The sequence below is a fragment of the Emys orbicularis genome, chromosome 4, assembly GCF_028017835.1.
Source record: "Emys orbicularis isolate rEmyOrb1 chromosome 4, rEmyOrb1.hap1, whole genome shotgun sequence".
Classification (NCBI taxonomy): domain Eukaryota; kingdom Metazoa; phylum Chordata; order Testudines; family Emydidae; genus Emys; species Emys orbicularis.
This window is the reverse complement of record NC_088686.1, coordinates 151,927,109-151,946,007: the sequence shown is the minus strand read 5'-3', so window position 1 is coordinate 151,946,007 and position 18,899 is coordinate 151,927,109. Positions and strand designations below refer to the sequence as shown.

The window sequence follows — 18,899 nt, the reverse complement described above, 5'->3', positions numbered from 1 at the left end:
CCACTAGGTCAGGGAGAGAAACAGGACCCAGGCCAAGAACGGCCTGAGCCCAGGCAAGGCCTGAGCCAGTACAACAGTGCCTACATGTGGGAATTGTGAACTCACACACACAAACATGCACACACACACACACAGTCACATGAAATGCAGACGTGTACACATGTAAACACACTCAGATGCACACACGCACACACACACTCAGATGCAGAATTACAACGATTCTCTTCCACCCTAATTTAGGGCAAACGTTTGTTCTCGGCTGCGCATGGCTTGTCTGACAAAGGGCTCTCTGTGGGTTGTGGCTCGGGGGTGTGTGGGGGGGGGGTGTCCGAGAGACAGCGTACGCGAGCAAGCACACCTCACGCCCCCTGCTGGAAGGACTGGCAGACCTGCCCAGGTGTGTGTGACCGTCGCCCCCTAGTGGCTGCAGGCAGCCCTGCCACAGCCGCGGCGCCCGGAGATGCGCCGGTCTTGGGCAGTCGTGGCACCTCGTCAGAGCGGCAGGTTGGGAAGCTCGCTGCCTCCATCCTGCCCTGGGCAGTGCGTCCCCAGCACTGCGTGGTCTTGCTGAGATGGTGCCTCCTCCGCCAGACGCCCGTGTGGATTCCCCGGCCGTGGGCGATGCAACGCGTGGGCCCTGCGCCGGCACCCCCAGCACTGGCCTTCGGCAGACACCACTCCTCAGCCCTCGCAGGGCTGGCTCGGTGCGGCGTGGGAGCAGAGCGGGGCGTGGGGCTGTGCCCAGGCGCTGGAGGCGGGGCTGTGTTGTGAGCACCAGCGGCTGCTGCCGGAGGTGCGTGGGGGTGGGGGTGGTGGCTGGGCCCAGCACGCCCGCGGACGCTCCCCCATGCACAGTTCTTAGGCAGCTGAGTGGGCTGCCCTCAGCCACCTCTCGGGTTATTTCTTTTTGGGAAAGAAGCTAAATCTTTTCTCTTTGTCTTTCTTGGCCAGGCTGACGTCCGTGGCGGAGCTGGAGGGCAGAGGCAGGCTCAGCGCCTTGGCTTTCACGCTTTGGGCTTCCATTATTGCTGTGCTGAGTCCCTGCAGCCATGCGTGCAGCTCCTCCTGTCGGACAGAGACCGAGAGAGAGCGTCCCTCAGTCACCGCGCCGGGACAGCGGCTTCTGAGCCTCCCGCCCCCCCAGCGCTCGCCCCAAAGAGTCCCACGCCTTACGGGGGGCAGGAGTCACCCCTGTGTCTAACCCAGCATGCCCTCTCGCCCAGCATTCCTCCCGCAGGCGGTGACCAATACATTATTGGCATTATCACCTCAGTGTCTTTCATAGGTTCACCCAAGCACCGGTAAACAGTAGGGCTGGAGTCTTCTGCCCAAGGGAGTTGGGCACCTGACGGCCATTGCATTTCAAAAGGATTTGGCCCACTTATTCCCATGGGCTGTTTTGAACCTCCCAGCCTCTAAGGCCCAGCTTCTCAAAGGTATTTAGACACCTAAATCAATGGGAATTGGGCACCTAAAGACCTAGGAGGATCTCACTCAGGGCTCGCTGTGTCCCAAACTCCAGCACTGCCCAATGGGGCAGGGAGCGAAGGAGAACGTCGTATTCTCCTGCATCTGCAGTCCCGTGGGGGGGGGGCAGTTAGGGAGGCAGAAGACGGCTACCCTAAGGGGGCCAGAATCCCAGGGCTAGTCACCCCATGGCAAGAAGCCCAGCAAAGTGGAGAGATGGGCTGCTGGGCTGATCCGATGCCCCGGGACAGATGCGGGGGAGCGATCAGATCTGTTCAGAAATCGGAATGTCTGTCCCAAGGCAGAGTCCAATGTGGGGTGGTACCGAGAAAGCTGGATCAGCCCAGCTTGATGGAACGGAAAGTTCAGACATGTCTGAACAGTTCCATTTGCAAGTCTGTTCCACCTTAATCTGTGTCTGGCTGAGTTGATGCAGTGCATCATGGGAGTTGTAGTTCAGGTGTCTCATGCCGACACTCTCCCCTGTGGGCTGGGCTCCCAAACCAGATTATATATCCCATGATGCACTGTGGTCTTCTGTCTTGCTGAGCTGCCATGGTGCATTATGGGAAGCGTAGTCTGGCCTGGGAATGTGTCCCATAGGGGAGAATGAGGGTGTGAGGCAGTTGAATTACAGTTCCCACAATGCACCAAGGTGGCTCAGCCAGATGCAGATGAAGGACCCCTTTCGGCAGAATTAACATACTCCTCATGGAAAACGGTGAGTCTGTGGAGTCTCCATAGCCCCCAGAGGAATGATGGCGAGGCATGCAGGAGGCAGAGGGAGAAGGCAAGCAGCTTCCACTGCCGCTGGCTCTGCAGCTGTATAGGCAGGAGCTGGGTGAGCCAGATATTGCTGGGTTCCAAGTGAAAGTCAGGGGCAGCTCACGTGGAGCAAGCCAGTGCCTCTGCAGAGCTACGCAGCCAGGTCTGGAAACGAGATGGTGATGCAGGGGCCTTTGCTCCTCATGCCACTCACAACCTGACTGCCCCTAGCTCTCTGGAGAGACACATCCTCAGCCCAGCTGTGGGCATGGCAGACTTATCTCCCATCATGCTTTGCCCCAGCCTAGGCCTACATCATAGCTACCCTGTAGGACTATGTCTCCAGAACACTCTCTCTGCTAGTGGTTTCCCCTTTCTTTGTACCACCCCCAGGCCAGGAAGCTCTCGTGACAGCCTCTGTCCCCATCTATGCAGCCAGGCCTGAATCCCTGCTCACTGAGACGTTCCAGCCTCCCACGTCCTCTCCAGCCCCGAATGGCCCACACAGGCACCAACCTCGTCCTTGCCATGGAAGAGCCACTCGCTGCCATTGCCGAGCCTGGAAAGCAGAGGGGAGATTCCCGGTCATTCAGACGCCCACTTAAATGTACCTTAATTAACTGATTTAAAGCCAGCATCTAGTTGCCTCTCCCTTCTCAGGGCTCCAGACGCTGTGCCCCCGGGCTCCTGACCCCCCAGCAGCAGCTCCCCACCCCTCCTAGATCTCCCAGCCTACAGCGGTCCCCGCGCCAGGCAGCCCCAGCATGTACTTTTGGAAGCAGTTGCTGGGGGGTGCTCGACCTCAGCTCCACCCCAGGCCCCGCCCCCACTCCACCCCCCTCCCTCAAGCCCCCACCGCCACCCTGCCTCTTCCCACCCCGTTCTGCCCCCTGCCCTGAGCATCCCTCGCCCTCGCTCTTCCCCCTCTCTCCCAGCATCTCCTGCACACTGCTGAACAGCTGATCACTGGTGGGCAGGAGGCGCTGGGGCGGGGGTGGGGGAGAGCTGATCGGCGGGGCTGCCGTGGGTGCCGAGCACCCACAATTTTTTTCCAGCCCCGGAACACCCACGAAGTCGGCGCCTATGTTTGGAAGCCAGCGTTAATTTTAAGGGGCATATTTCTGATGCGGCCAAGCCGTGGCTGGAGCCCGAGGGGGACTCCCCGCCAGCAGGTCACTGGCAGAACACCAGGACAAAAAGCCACACTTGCCGGCTGCGGCGCGGGGAGCAATGGGCTGTGGGCAGACCCTGCGCCAAGAGTGGGCACAGAGAAGGCAGGACCACGATCCTGATGGCAGCAAAGGGACAGGCATGAAGGGGTTAAGGTGGTGGAGGGGACTGGGTTTAGGGCTTGGCCCAGCAATTATCATGATCTCAATGTCCTCCGTCCGACACTGCTTGGCTGCCCCGCCTGCAGGGGGTGGCCTGGAAACCCCCCCCCCCATTCAGTGCCGAAACAGCGCCTCCCTCTGGGCCCCCTGCCAGATGCACCGGGCACTCTGCTCCGCCGAGGTGCTTCCTGTGAACCCCATGACCCCATGGGATGGCTTAGGTGCTAGCCAATCTTGCCCCTCACGGTTGGCGTGGGTCCCCTCCCCCCACTGAGTGTGACGTGGCTATTGGGTCCCAGGTCCCAGCCGTGGGAGGTTTATGTGCTGTGATGTACCCGGCGCTGGCTTGCGGGGAGCTCCCAGGGCAGGCTGGCTGCAGAGTCTGGCCCCAGGGCTCTGTCTGCACCTCACCTCAGCTTGAAGACGTGCTTCTTCTTCTTGTAGCCAGTGGCTACATCGCAGAGGGCGTTCCTCAGCTGGAAGGGCTCCTCCCCGTGGTAAGGCACTCCCAAGGCTAAGCTCTTGGCATCCTTGTAGAAGGCCAGCTCGCTGCTCCGGAGCACGCAGTATAGCGTGTTCCAGGACCTGTGTGACAGGCATGAGGACACGCATGTTACTCCAGCTCCATAACCCAAATGCACCTCACGCACCATCAGAGCCTGGAACCTGCAAGCCCCGGTGCCTGCTACATGTTGGCTGAGGTGACTTTCCTAGCACCCAGAGGTGACTTGATTGTGGGCTGTCGGGACCTATGTGGGAGGAGATTTCGGAGAGCGGGGAGGGGCTGGTGAATCTCAATGAATTCCAATGACTGGAAGCCGACGCCCAACAAATCCAGGCTAGAGGGAAGGCCCAGTTTTTTCACACGGAGGGGAAACTAACAGCTGACCCAGCTATGGGGCGGGTTCTCCGTCACTTGGGAGTCTGTAAATCCAGCCTGGTTTCTTGTGGTAAAAGCTCCGCTCCAGCTCATCCAGGAGTGACAGGGTTAATACATTGGGTCGGGCTTTCTAGTCTGGTCCCTTCTACGTGCCAGGGGTCTCGGGCAGTTGGGCTGAAATGGTTTCTTCATAGATTTCCCAGCCAGAAGAGACCATTGCGGTCATCTCGTCTGACCTCCTGCATAATACAGGCCAGAGAACGGCCCCAAAATAATTCCTAGACCAGAGTTTGTAGAACAAACATCCCGTGATGGTGAATCAATGGCCCTGGGTAAATTGTTCCAATGGTTAATTACTCTCACTGCTAAAACTGTACGTCGTATTTCCCATCTGAATTTGTCTAGCTTCAACTTCCAGCCATTGGCTCTTGTTAGGCCTTTCTCTGCTAGATTGAAGAGACCATTATTAAATGTTTGTTCCCCACTTATAGTCTGTGATCAAGTCACCCCTTAACCTTCTCTTTGTTCAGCTAACTAGATTGAGCTCCTTGAGGCTATCTCTGTAAGGCAGGTTTTCTAAACCTTCAACCATTCTCCTGGCTCTTCTCCGACCCTCTCCAATGTGGCTATGCCGTGGGGGAGAGTTGGCTCACGGCAGTCTAAGGAACTGCACCCGCGCCTACCAGGGCTGTGTCTGACATTGTCATCAGGGCCGCGCAGAGGGGGGGGCAAGTGGGGCAATTTGCCCCAGGCCCCGCAAGCCCTGGCCCGGCGGCAGTCCGGGTCTTCGGCGGCATTTCGGCGGTGGGGGGCCCTTCAGTGCTGCCAAAGAGGCGGAGCGACTGAAGGGCCCCCCGCCGCCGAAGACCCGGACCACTGCCAGGTGAGTACAAGCTCCACAGCTCCCCCGCTTTGCTCCAGGCCCCCTGAATCCTCTGGGTGGCCCTGATTGTCATCCAACCCATAGAGTCGGCTAAGGACTGTTGTGCCAGCCAGAGGGGCCGTGGTTCATGGTGTCGCACCAGGCATCGGGCTGCGGTGGTAATTCTGTACTGAAGTGTAAGTTCTGAGGCCTTTTTCTTTAGTAAGCAGCAGCAGCTACATTAGGACAGCAGCAGCCATGAGCTAAGAAGCAGAAAGTCACATCGTCCCCTTCCATCTAAATTACATCAAAACAGTGTAATATCAGGCTGTTAAGAAGGCTCCTGTCCTAAAGCACCCACCATCACCAGCTAAAGAAACAGATCTTCAGATCTCTAAACAAAACTTTGTTCTCCACGTTCTGTCTGGCAAGAAACCACTTATCGGCAGTTGTGGTTGTGAGATCTATAAGTCTATTGTTTTGCCTTTGTGGTCCCCACTTCTCTATTGTTTATCTGTAGGGTCTGTCTGGTTCTTTGATTGTTTCTGTCTGTGGCATAACTAATTTTGCAAGATTTAAATCAACTAAGGTGGTGGGGGCTGATTGGGTAAAGAATTGTTTCGTAATGGGCTGGGATCGGTGAAAAATACCGTTTTGTAGGACTTTCGTTTCAAATGATTGGGTAAGGTACAGCTAAGCAGGACTCACTGTATAAACTGGGGTCCAACGGGAAGTTCTTTGAAACCTAACTCCAGGACACAGCCCAGGATCAGAGCTGCCAGACTCAACACCCTGCCAACCATAATCGTGCAGAAGCTGGAGTTCCCGGACGACCTGATTCTGACTGGCCAGCAGGAAAAGTTTGTCTGCCTTATTGGGAGTGGCGAGCATTGTATGCTCCGTGTGTGCATTCTGTTTTGGTGATTGGTAATAAATAGAGGATAAGAATATGACTGTGTAAGGCTCTTTCACTGGTAAAAGGCCCCGCAAACCCACAGAAGAGTACGCCCTGAGCCCTAGGTGCCTTTCGCCTGGAGTCCTAAGAACTGGGTAAGTGTTGGGTCCCTAAATCAACTGGGTTACGCCTTGCGCCCATGGAAGGATAAAGGTGGGTGCCGTAGAGTGTGCGGGTAACAGATTTATGGAGTCGTGGGAGGTCGAAGTGAGGCTCAGGGGCCGGGCTGGCTCCTGGGCAGCGTGGCATGCAGTGGCCTTCTGAGGAGGGTGGCAGAGAAGCCTTCACCCTCCCACAGAATCTGTATTTCCCTGCAGGCAGCCTCCATGCTGCTCTGAGAGGCCCTCCGCTGGGGTCGCTCCCCAGCCCAGCGTGCCTGCAACCTCTCCCCACCTGGTCTTGCTGGGCAGCTGCCAATGCCTCTGTGGGCCAGGCACAGCTGACCCCAGCCGAGCCAGAGCCATTCCCTATGGGATACGTCCTGCAAGGCGAGTGCCCGCCGTCCCCGTGCACCTGTTTGAAGCCTTCTTGTTAGGAGCCTCCAGGTCATGTTTGCGGCCCAGGTAGCCCTCCATCTGGAGGCTGTGCGAGCGGTCCAGCTGCACGGGCAGTGTGGCGGTCTCGTCGCGCTCACTCACAGGCGTCTGGAGGACTTTGAACAGCGGGTCCATGGCGGAGGGCTCCTTGTCGTCCGCTTTCGTCTTCATCTCGGGCTGCTTGGCCTCAGTTGGCTCCGCCGGGGCCTGGGCTGGGTCTGCTTTCTCCTCTTCCACCTGCTGTGATCACGGAGCACAGCGTGTTACCCGAGACCAGAGTGGATCATGAATGCTGCTGGTCTGTCATGCTGCCCCTCGTCCGCTCTAGGAGAACGGACACCGCTAGCAGAGCCGGGAGACGTTTTTGGGTAGGAAACCACAGAAACCGGCCACACGGAAATGTTTCACGGATTCGTGTCAGTGTTGTTGGCTTGGGGCAAAACCAAATGTCAGCCGAATTCCGGAAAATCGGAACTGTTTCATGTTGACCGTTTTGAAAGGAAACATTTCGATTGTTTTTCTGTTCAGAAAGGACCTTGCCTTTCAGCCGTCCCTGTCGTTTTATTTTAAAAATGTTTAAAAATTGTCCAATTCGTCAAGGTGAAAAGTTTTATTTGACCCCAAACCATTTTTTCCCGTTTTCCACTTTGACAAAAATTTTGAAAAATGTCAGGTCAGCCCCAAACAAACGTTTTCTCTGATTTTTCAGAATTGTCAGTGAACCGAAAAATCCACTGTTCACCCAGCAATACCGCATGGGGGAGCACAGGTTAGTGGTGAGAGCAGGGTACACCTGCTCGTTTATTTCTATCTCAGCCACTGACTTACTGTGGGAGCTCGGTCAGCTCTGCCCAGTGTGTGCTCTCATGCCCACCTACGTGACTGTGTGGTCCAAGTCCCATTTTTGAAAGGGACTCAGGTGCGTAGGAGGTGAAACCCTGTTGACTTTCAATGAGGCATTGGCTCCTAAGTGCACAGGTCCCCTTTGAAAAAGGAGAGGCCCCATGCCTCTGCTTCCCTCATGAGTAGAATGGGGCTCTCGCCCCAGAGGAGATGGGGGTTGGAAGTTGCGAGTGTGAGTGAATGGAGGGGTGTAAGGCCTGTGGAAATGCATGGCTGGAAGGTGCTAGATATACACGTAAGCGTGACGTGTTAGGCTGACTTAGTGCTCGGAAACTTCCAAAGTATATGCAGAGTCTGCAGCACCAAACCGAGATCTGTCCACTTGTCTTCTCTTTAAGGCACCACCTGGCTTAGTCCCACACTACCTCTCATCACGCATATGCTACTGCAGATGTCGAGTCCCTCCTCTGATTGGCCACTGTAGCCTCCATCACCCACTCATTACATTTTCACAGATTCCTAGATTCCAAGGGCCCACTGTGATCATCTCGTCTGACCTCCTGGATAACACAGACCAGAGACCTGCCCCCAGATCATTCCCAGAGCAGAGCTTGTAGAAAACCATCCGATCGTGATTTAAACGTTGCCAGGGATGGAGACTCTACCGCGCCGCTGGGTAAATTGTTCCAATGGTTAATGACTCTCACTGTTAAACATTGACACCTTCTTTCCCAGTTGAATTTCTCTAGCTTCAGCTTCCAGCCACGGATCATGTTACGCCTTTGTCTGCTAGATTGAAGAGCCCCTTATTAACTAGTTGTTCCTAAGGGGATACTTAGGACTGTGATCAAGTCACCCCTTAACCTTCTCTTTGTGAAGCTAGATAGTTTGAGCTTCTTGAGTCAAAGGCAGGTTTTCTAATCCTTTAATCCAGAGGTCCCCAAACTTTTGAGGGTCGTGCCCCCCCGACCCCTGTCTGTGCCCCCCCCCCTCCCTGGGGCCAGGGCCAGGAGCGGGGCCGTGGCTCCTGGGGGGGCGGGGTGGGGGGGCAGACACGGACGGGGTAAGGAGGCTGAGGCTGGTGCTGCAGCTGGGGGTGGGTATGGGGCTGGGAGTGGGCCAGGGGCTGGAGCACAGCTGCAGCTGGACTGCAGTGGGGCCCAGCAGCCAGCCCGTGACCAGGTGCAGCTCCACTCCTGGCCTGGGCCGGGAATTGAGCTGCGGCCAGCGGCCAAGGCTGGGGGTTGGCGTGAAGCCAGGAACAGAGCCGCTCTGAGGCTGGGGATAGGGCCAGGAGGGGAGCCGGGAGCCGGCTGGGGTTGGAACTGGAGTAGAGCTGAGGGTGGGGAGGGACTGGGTAGCACTCACTCCCCGCCCCCTGTGGGGGCTGGCCCGGGCCCCACTGCGCCCCCCCGGATGTTCCTCCATGCCCCCTGGGGGGGGCACCCCACAGTTTGGGGCCCTCTGCTTTAATCATTCTCACGGCTCTTCTCTGACCCCTCCAAGTTATCAACATCCTTCTTGAATTGTGGGCACCAGAACTGGACACAGGATTCCAGCCGCGGTCGCACCAGGGCCACATCCAAAGTAAAACGACCTCTCTGCTCCTAATTGCATTTCCCCTGCTTGTGCATCCCAGGATCGCATTAGCCCTTCTGGCCGCAGCGTCGCACTGGGCGCTCACGTTCCGCTGATTACGCACCATGACCCCTAGATCTGTTTCAGAGTCACTGCTCCCCAGGATGGAGTCCCCCATCCCGGAGGTGTGGTCGACACTCTTTGTTCCTAGGAGTAAATCTTTACATTCGGCCGTACAGACAAACAAGCGCTTTGTCCCATGCTGCCCCTCCTGGTTGGGAGGAGCTCTCTGTAACCAGCCGCAAAGCTACCCCCTCAACCTCCTTCACAACCCTCCTTAAAACTTCCCTTTGCAGCAATGCCGTGCCAAACAAAGGAGCCTGGACAATGGCCAGGCCAGTGTGGACTGAGACCCAACGCAGTGACCAGCATTGTCTCATTGTTTCCTTGTGCTGCCCCGCCTGTCTCTCTCCAGCTCTTGTCTCTTGTCTTAGATTTGGCCTGTCAGGGCAGGGACCGGACTTTTGTGTGACGGAGTGTGCCTGGAGCACGGCGTGGGCTGCATTTTGTGCTGCAGCCTCTGGCTTGGATTGTGACTCGTCAGTTTGGAGCATCGCTGGAGCTTTTCTGTTCGTCTGTCGGAAAACCGACCCGTCCCACGGGAATGTGGCGGAGCGCAGCGGCATTTAGTTACGGACGGAAAAATGCGTTCTGGTAAGGTGGAAACGTCACTTCCGGATTGTTGCTATTTCATTTCTGAGCAACTTTTGGGTTCTAAGCAAAGGCGCCGAGTCCGTGGGTGTTCCGGGGCTGGAGCCCCCATGAGAAAAAAATAGTGGGTGCTCAGCACCCACCGGCGGCCCCGCTGATCAGCTCCTCCCCCTCCCCCCCAGCACCTCCCGCCTGCTGGTGATCAGCTGTTCAGTGGCGCTGGGGATAAGAGGGAGGAGTGGGGGCAGGAAGAGGCGGAGCGAGGGTGGAGCAGGGGTGGGGCCTTGGAGAAAGGGGTGGAGTGGGGGTGGGGTCTGGGACGGAGCAGGGGAACCAGAAAGTCGGTGCCTCTGGTTCTAAGTATGTGCTATATTGTACATGATAACATCCCATGAGTCGCTGAAAGTCCATGCAGTGCCCCGGGGTGGCAACTGGGCCTAGCAATCGACCACCGGTGCAGGCGCCCGCAGGCAATGAAATTGTTGCACACGAATTAGCCGTATAGTGCGGATGGTGATTGGCTGAGTTATTTCTGCTATCACAAGCTCTAGGCCCCTTGGCCTGGCACAGATACGTGCCTTCCTGTAGCTCTCCACCACCCGGGTGGTACTTCCTAAACTCAGAATGGCTGCAAAGTTAACAATTGGATGGTAACAGACTGAACCCCAGCAATGATTGAACCCGATGCGATTCTGAACCAAAAGAGACCTCAGCCAGGCCTGTAGCTGTTTCCATCTCGTCACACTGACTCACCAGCTATTCTAGGCTTCAGAGTGACACTCAGACAGAGTGGGTGAGGGAATATCTTGTATGGGACCAACTTCTCTCGGTGAGAGAGACCAGCTTTGGAGCTTCCACAGAGCTCTTCCTCAGTAGAAGTTGGTCCAATAAAAGATATCACCTCACCCACCTTGTCTCTCTAATATCTTGGGACCAGCAACAGACTGAGTGACAGTCCTGGACTCTTGCTCTAGAGATAAGCTAAAAAAGCCAGAATTGGAATGCAATGCTTTGATGGACCCACACCGACCTTTTTTTAGTCAACTTTGGTTTTGCAGGAAATTTCACAAGGTGTTAGCTTTCATGCCGATCCAGAACGAGAACAATTTTCAAACGGCTGGAATTCCCACGGGAGGGAAATTCGCCCCGTTAGAGACTTAAAGGAAGCGTCTGGATGATGCAAATTCCAAGTCTGGACGCGCTCTCAGAGTAGCCAGATTAGGGGCTCGGCCCCTAGTGGCGTGACGCTGGCTGAGAAGCCATCGCAGCATGATCAAGGGCCCTCAGCTCTGACTGCCAGGCCCCTATGGGACAACGGCTGCTAGACAGAAGCCTGGCAGAGGAAAGGGGCTGGCCAGGACTTTCCCGGCTGGAGCACGTGTGTGAAAAGGGACAGAAACCGTATTTAAAAGAGACAGCTTCTCTGAGCAAGGGGTGGGGGGTATGGCCACTGCCACATGCCAGGAGACTGAGTTGGAGAGAGAGAGAGAAGGCAGGACACGCCGAGCACAAACCTCAGACTCACAGCTCTGTAGCTCTAGTGCTTTGTTCAGAGTTAAGCGGCCGGTTCATCAACCCCTTGGCTCAGCCCGTGTCCCTCGCTGGCCTGCCACGCCGGCCCCGCAGGGCTCCCACGGCCAGTTGGGCACCGGGACGTGAGTCTAAAGGACTGAGGAGCTGGTTCCAGGGCCCAGCTGGCCGGGCTGTGCTGCCTGTGTGCCCAGGAAGGGTGGCAGACCTGGGGCCGCCCCTGGGAGTGCCCCCAAGAGGCCCAGAGCTAGGCCAGTGACCCGGCCCCAGGGGGTGAGCAGCCCATGGTAACTGGTGGTTGGGTCCCACCCCACCAGCCTGGGGTCTGGCCAGAGAGCGGGGCTGGGCCAGGTAGGGGGCCCTGGTCCATAAGTGGGGCTCCTAGTTGCTATGGCAATATACCCATGAGAAGGGGAGGCAATTCCCAAGCCAGCACTCAGAGACAGGCCATGCCACATCCTGCTTGAAAACCAGCAGGGAGGGCAGTTGTGCGGCGCCGCAGAGCCAGAGCAGCGGCGCCGGGGCTGAGGAAGGAATGCTAGAAAACATGCCTGGCACTCTGCCAGCCTGGAGACCAGCGGGCACAGCCAAGGTCATGGAGCCCCCAGCCCGTCCACCTACCCCTGGAGCGACTTCCAGGGTGTTACTTCACCCAGAGCTCCTCAGCGCCAGAGGGCTGGGATGTGCCAGCTTGTCGGGACCCCCGTTGGCATGACTGTGGCAAAGAGGCATCACGCTTTCATATTCAGCTGCAGCTAAGTCCCTTACAACCCTTCCCCAAGTCCACACGCTCCCTAACCTCGGTGGGTAACAACCCCCCGGCCAGCTCCAATGTCAGAGCACAGCCCCAGGGACCCATGTAACCGCAGTGGGAATAACCTCCAGCTCTTCGGTTCCTGTCACCTACCCCTGGAGCTAGAGAAAGACTTCCTCTGCTGCTGGCAATGAACAGCTGATATCTGTTCACCTCCCCCCTCCTCATGCAGGGATGGGTGTGAAGGAAATTCAACAACAGGACCTGGGGGGTCACCAATGCAGAGCTGAACAAGAGCTCGTGGAGGTGTGAACTCTGCCATTCATCTCAGGGAGGGGTTAACTCACATGCTCAGTGGCAGTCTTTTAAGAGCTTGTCCACAGGGGGCGTTGTACCAGTGTGACTGTAGGGATTTCAGTTCACACCTTGTCTTATCCTGGCATGACTCCTGGAATGGACACGTATCCCGGTACAAGGGGGCTTATGGCCTCATAGCATTCAGAGCCAGAAGGGACCATTAGGCCTTCCCGTCTGACCTCCTGTGTAGCCCAGGCCATCGATTTCCACCCCATGAGCCCTAGAACATTGTTACATTTCAGGACTAGGTGGGACTGAGGTGCCGCCAATGCCCAAGGCCCCTGCAATGGCAGGGAATGGATTAGGCGATCCAGGCCCAGCTGATCCCAGAGGTGACCTGGGTCCCATGCTGCAGAGGAGGGAGAACCCCCCCCACACACGGTCCCTGCTGGTCTGACCTGGGGAAAATTCCTTTCCAGCCCCCATCTGGCCCCCAAGCACACAGGCAAGAACCAGGCAGCTAAGAAAGGACTCTCTGACCCCCCGTGGCTGGGGTCCCATCTCCAGCTGTGGCCAATCCCGGGTGCTTCAGGCCAGTTGTGCATCACGGAAAAAACTCCCTCCTATCCTGATCCCTGGGACGCTTTGGAAGCAGATTAAGCTAAACTGTAAAGAGCCACTTTGATTACAGCCTAGCCTGTCCCCCGGGGCATTACAGCTGTCGGGTGTGATTACACCGGTAAAACATTAACCTTTCCTGCCTAGCCACCGCGTCACCACTGTAACTTCCCCAAGACTGGGGGGGGTGGGGGGGAGAGGAAGGAGTTGGTGTGTGCGCATGTGGGTGTGGGGCTGTGTCACACACTGACACACTTTGCCATGTGGGAAGGCTCATTTTGGGGCCACACAGAGTCAGGAGCTCCCCGCAGTTACTTCCCCCCCCCAAACCAAAAAAGAGCCCAGCTGAGCCTGTTCCCAGCTCACAAGGGGGTGCCAGGCCCTAGGAGGCCAGAGGTGCTCAGCTCAGGATGATGGACTTCACTGTAGGGCGAGCAGTGTCCCATTCTGGGTATGCATGGGCGGAGCTTGGAAAGGCGTCTCCGCCCCCTTTCTGCCTCCCTTCTGGCCCCATGTGCTCTCTCTCTAAGCAGCCTCCTCTGACAAGGGCGGGGGGGGGGGGGGGGGAGATGAGAAGTTTTTTTTTCTGGTCACGAATTAATGCACTGAGCAGATCAGGCTCTAGGGCTATTAGCCATGGGGGCTTCTTAACAGGTTCAGGCCACATTCACCACCGCGCCTAACGCCCCGTTAGAGACTTAAAGGAAGGGTCTGGATTACGCAAGCACCCGACACCTCCCACGGCATGGCTCCTTCAGCCGGGAAGAGGGCGGTGAGCCCTGTGCACTGTATTGCTGGTACAGCCCCAGGACATCGCGGCTGTTTATTGCTGCCAGGGCAATCGATCCGGGGCCTCGCTAAGGAGACGTGTGAGTTTAACTCACTCTCCCAGTCATGCAGGGAACCTGGAATGAGCTTCCTCTGTCGTGCAAGAAGACTGGGCCTCACAGAGACATCTCTAGAGCACCTGCTGTGTCGCAGGGCCTGGGCGAAGGGGGTGAACGGGGTGAAAAAGTGGGTTGTAAACACCCAGAAAACAGGCCTTGGAGAGACTGGGTTAAGCTGCTGGAGACAGTTTGGTCTGTGGGTCTGAAAGGAGGGGTTGTGTGTGACCCTCGCAGGACGCAGATGCTGAGAGAGAGACAGCAGCTTTTTGGGCACAGGGCTGGTGTGTCTGGCTAGGGATTTTGACACAGGCACATGCTGGATGTTCCCACTGCTGTCCAGGGAGGCAGGACTCTCTGTATAGTCTTGTAAATAAACAGCTGACCCCCTGACTCTGGGCTGCCCATTCCTTAGCCAAACCCTCCCCCCCACACACACACCAGGCTCCCAGTTTCAGATCTCTGTGCTGAAGGGCTGGCCTACAGAGCAACACGATCACCCCATCGCTGTGCACGGCACTTTGCAATTAGCTGTGATTGGCAAAGCGTGCTCAGCTGGAGGGGTCCATTTGCAAACAGGCCCAAGTGACTTAGGAGCCCAAGTCCTGTTGTCAAAAGTGCAGGTTGGGTCAGCTTGTCAAGGGGATTTAGGTGCCTGGCACCACAGCTGGGATGTTTTGGAAGCGCCTAGGTGGGTTTGGTGCCTAATTCCCATTGGAAGTCCATGGAGTCTGGTGCCTGACTCACTTAGACACTGTTGTGAACCCACTAGGCGCCCATCTGCAGCTGGAGGCACCTAAATCCCTTTGTAAATATGCCCTTGGTGCCAGAGGCCTGAGTTTGGAAATGGGACTAACGCCCCTGCTGCTGAACAGCTGCCCCAAAGGTGCTGCGTGCCCGGGATTGCTCTGGGTGGGGCCCTGGCCCCAGAGAGCCCTGCTCCCCACAGGAACAGGATTTCCTACATGGGATCAAGTCCCGCCTCCTGGCCCTGACAACAGCCCACACTTGACCCTTTAAAGAAAGGAGAACCCTTCCCAGAATGCACCTTGCTCTTGGCGAACCCCTCCCACAATACACCTTGGCCAATGCCCCCTACAGCATGGCGGTGACGCCATCCTGGCTCGTGACACGCACACCCCCTGCAAAGCATGCGGACATTGGGGCGGGTCCTTGGCTGGCATCACTGCCAGTGCGGCTTATGGCCCCTAGAAATAGCCGGCCCTATCGCAGCGGGAGTCCTGGGCTCCCCTGAGGTGCTCAGGCTGGGCTGGGTGTATTGGGGTTAAAGGAGCCCGCCTTTCATTTCGCGGCATAGCCCTCATTTACAGGCAGGGGAATGGGCCAGCCCTCTCTGGTGTGTCGTGTGGGTGAGGAGGGCTGGGGGGATGCTGCCTTGAGCCCGTTGCTGCCCGGGGGCTGCCATCGCACTGGAAATGCTGCCCAGTGGGGCTCAGGCGGGGTGCCAGGGAGCAGCGGGGTTCTCCAGGTAGCAGGGAGTCCCGGGGAGAAGGTCCGGAGCGGCGAGGTAGGTGGGGGGACACTCAGCAGCCACACAAAGCACGCCCGGAGCCCGGCGCTTTGCCACATTGGGACGCGCCTCCTGCTCAGAGGGGATACGTGGAAACCCGCTGCCCATCACACAGCCCGACAGCCACAGCTCGACGCCTGACCAGAGACGCGGTAGGAGGCGGCCTGGGGGTCGGGACCGGTTGGGGAACCCTCCACGTGGGGCTGAACCCAGCCAGGGTGGTAACCACCAGATGGTGCTGCCAACTGATGGCTCTTGGCAGTCAGTGAGAAAGGACAGGAGAGTGGGGCTTGGTTCTGCGCCAGCTGGACAGGGTCTCAGGGGCTGCTGGCCCAGCAGAGTGAGGCAGGGAGTGAGGGAGCACTGGGGAACGAATCCCCCCTCCCTGGGAGCTGGGCCCCCTTGTGCCGGGCCGGAGGTCACAGCAAAGTGCTCGGTCTGCGGGGGGGCCAATCTGGCACCTTTCCCCAGCACTGAACAAACTTAAAACCCAGCGGCCACCAGGGCGGGGATGACAAGCTGAGCCCAAGTGCCAAAGTCACTTTGGAAAACGGGCTTTAGGTGCTTTGAAAAATCACCCCCCACAGCTCTCAGGAGGGTTAACGCTTGACAGAGGCGAGATGAACAGGGCCAGCTTGGTGCTAGCGGCTGCTAAGCCCAGGTGGGACCTCTGCCCCCGGAAGCAAGTCAGCTGGGATTGATTTTTATTTATGCAAACAGAGGACAAAGGGTTTTCTCCTGGGCGCTAGCCACCATCTGCAAGCGACACTAGGAACAACCACCCAGCTAGGGGCAGGTAACGTGGGGGGACTCACCCCCTGGGCCGCCTGCAATGGGCCAGACTCTCTAGCGTGTGCATCTTCCCGGGCCGACGTGAGCTTTCCCCAGTGTGGCTGCTCTGTAAAATGATGCCGTTGGAGTGGGTCCGATCAGGGAGGCGGCAGAGTCACCTACACCGGCCGTGGCACTGGGCTGGTGGGAAAAATATTCCTAGGCATTTTCCAAAGGGCCCAGGCTGGAATGTAGGGCTCCAAGCTGCTGGCTGATTAGACTGTAGCTTGTATGAGAATCATAGAATCTCAGGGTTGGAAGGGACCTCAGGAGGTCATCTAGTCCCATCCCCTGCTCAAAGCAGGACCAATCCCCAGAAGAAACTGACTCCACCATGACGATAAGGATGAGAACCGATCAGCTGCGTAGAACGGAGCAAGCTTTCCAGCAGGACGGGACCCGCCTGCTTAACAAGGCAGGCCCTGGTTTGGCCACGTGTTGTCCCCGTCCCCTGTAACGGCGAGCTGTCCGGGGCCAAAGTCCACCCCGGTGTAAAAAGGGGAACTCTGCCTCCTCCTGGTATTGCGGCTGCCCATTGCGCTGGGTGGGGCGGGACATCAATGGGGCGACCCACCATCGCAGAACACCGCCGGCTGGTGCTGGGGGCACTCGGGGCTGCCCAGGCCTGGCAGGGAAAGGGCCAGCTACCTGTGGAACAGGCACATGAGGCGCTCAGGAGGACCCCACATTCCCAGCCAGCCAGGGCACTTGGGGGAGCCACCCCCCAGAGCCTAGCACAGCTGGGGGTGGAGGACGGCCACCTACCTAGGCCCTGTCCCAGTTGCAGCTCAGAGAATGCGCCCAGGCCGGAGTTGGGGTAAAGGGGAAGTTGTACCGACGGGCCCGAGGGATAGGGTGGGGAGGGGGTTTACACCCACAGGGTGTTGTGGGTGTGTGTGTGTTGCAGGCTGCAGATCCCACTGCATAGACCAGGCCGCAGGGGTTCCCAGACTGGGCATGTGAACAGGTGTCGAGGGGGTGCTGTCACCCTGACATAAGGCTAAATGGGGAGGAAGAGGGGGTGGGGCACTTTGGGGAGTCTGTCTGCACAGCTGCTGAACGCTGGCCGACATGGTGAGGTGGTTACTGTGAAACAACTGCTGTGTCGTGGGCTCCACCAGCTGAGTGGGGAAACTGAGGCAGGGAACCTCCTTTCTGGGTCTGGGTTATTGTTTTAGGCTAGAGCTGGGCATTTCTTGCATTGCTAAGTGATGGGCGGCGGTGGCTTAGAAACCTGTGCGCAGCGTGTGGGTATATGTGTGTTAGTCACACCTAGCGCGTGCCCTTGGAGCGTTCACCTGGGAACCCAGAAGGCCCACGCGGCTGCAGTGCTGGGCGAGGGTGTGGTCAAGCGATGAGGAAGCTGAGGGTCAGCACTGGGCCCGGGGGGCTGGGTAGCTGGACGGTGAAGTTGCCCCTCTCGGGAGTGGGTACCAGACAGCATATCTGTGCCCCGAGCGTGGGGCTCGGATCACAACTCAGCCGCTGGAGGCTTCTGTACATGGGACCCAGCAGTTGGATCCCTCCCAATGCCAAGAGGGGGCGCTCAGCTAGTTCTGCGATGGAGGCCTGGGGTTCCCAGTATGGGGTGGCTGGGAGCGCCTGGCCTGGGGGGCGTTGGGGCACATGGGCTTGCCAAGGAGGTTATGTCATTTCCACTTAGACCAACCCCCGTGGAATGTCTGGGACCCTGGCTGTGCGCGCCGCATGGGGCTCTGGCTTACGGCTGCTGTCCGCGTGGGCGCTTGGGGGTGCAGGAGCTGGGCTGAGCCGCCGTGCTCCTGCTGGAGTCGGTGGGAGGAGGCTGGTGGCAGAACATTCGCAGTCCGTTTGCAGGGTGTGTGTGTGTGTGTCATCTTTGGCTCTGGAACTCACAAGCCCTAGAGGGGACCCTGCCAAGCCCCCCTGCTTTGGAAGGCCCGTCCTGGGGCCAGGCAATGCGACGGGGCTCCGACGTGGGTGACTGTGGGCTGAGCAGGTCTTTGCAGGGACACCCTTCTGGCTCGTAGCAATGGCTGCACCTGCAGTGCAACAGGGCAGCACCAAGCAGGGATCAGGGCTCCATCGCCTCAGAGCCGGTCTGTGACCTGCCGGCTTCTTCTCCAGACTCTCAGCTCTCACAGAAGGAAGAAAAGGCCCCTAGCTCTCAGTGCAGTGAAGAACATTTCCAAAACAGAACCCAATGTGACCGATGCAGCGACGCTGCCTGAGTCTGCAGAGAGCCTGAGCCCGTCACTCCCAGGGGGGAGCTGCCCTGGGCGTGACTGACACAGTATTTGCTCAAAGGACCCATGATGCTCATTGGATGCCTTGCTCCAGGGCTGGGGGGGGGAGGGGGGTAGGAGCAACTTTCCCCGGGGGGGGACCAGCTCCAGGGTGAGGGGGGGCAGCATTTCTCATGGGGGCCCTGCTCTGGGGTGAGGGTAGCATTCCTCCAGGAGGGGACCTGCTCCAGGGTGGGGGGGGGGCAGCATTTCTCAGGGGGGCCCTGCTCCAAGGTGGAGGGGCAGCACAGGGAGAGGGGAA

General features: G+C 58.0%; 1 protein-coding gene across 1 annotated transcript in view; it reads right to left on the bottom strand.

Moving 5' to 3' along the window:
- Positions 1-897: 897 nt before the first annotated feature.
- Positions 898-18,899, bottom strand: part of SPTB (spectrin beta, erythrocytic) — a 105,691-nt gene continuing 87,689 nt past the window's right edge. The window contains exons 33-36 of the mRNA XM_065403173.1: positions 6,774-7,036; positions 3,975-4,148; positions 2,749-2,791; positions 898-1,065 (exon numbers count right to left, since the gene is read on the bottom strand). Coding sequence (XP_065259245.1) covers positions 898-1,065; positions 2,749-2,791; positions 3,975-4,148; positions 6,774-7,036 — 648 coding nt within the window. The remainder of the gene's footprint in view (positions 1,066-2,748; positions 2,792-3,974; positions 4,149-6,773; positions 7,037-18,899) is intronic.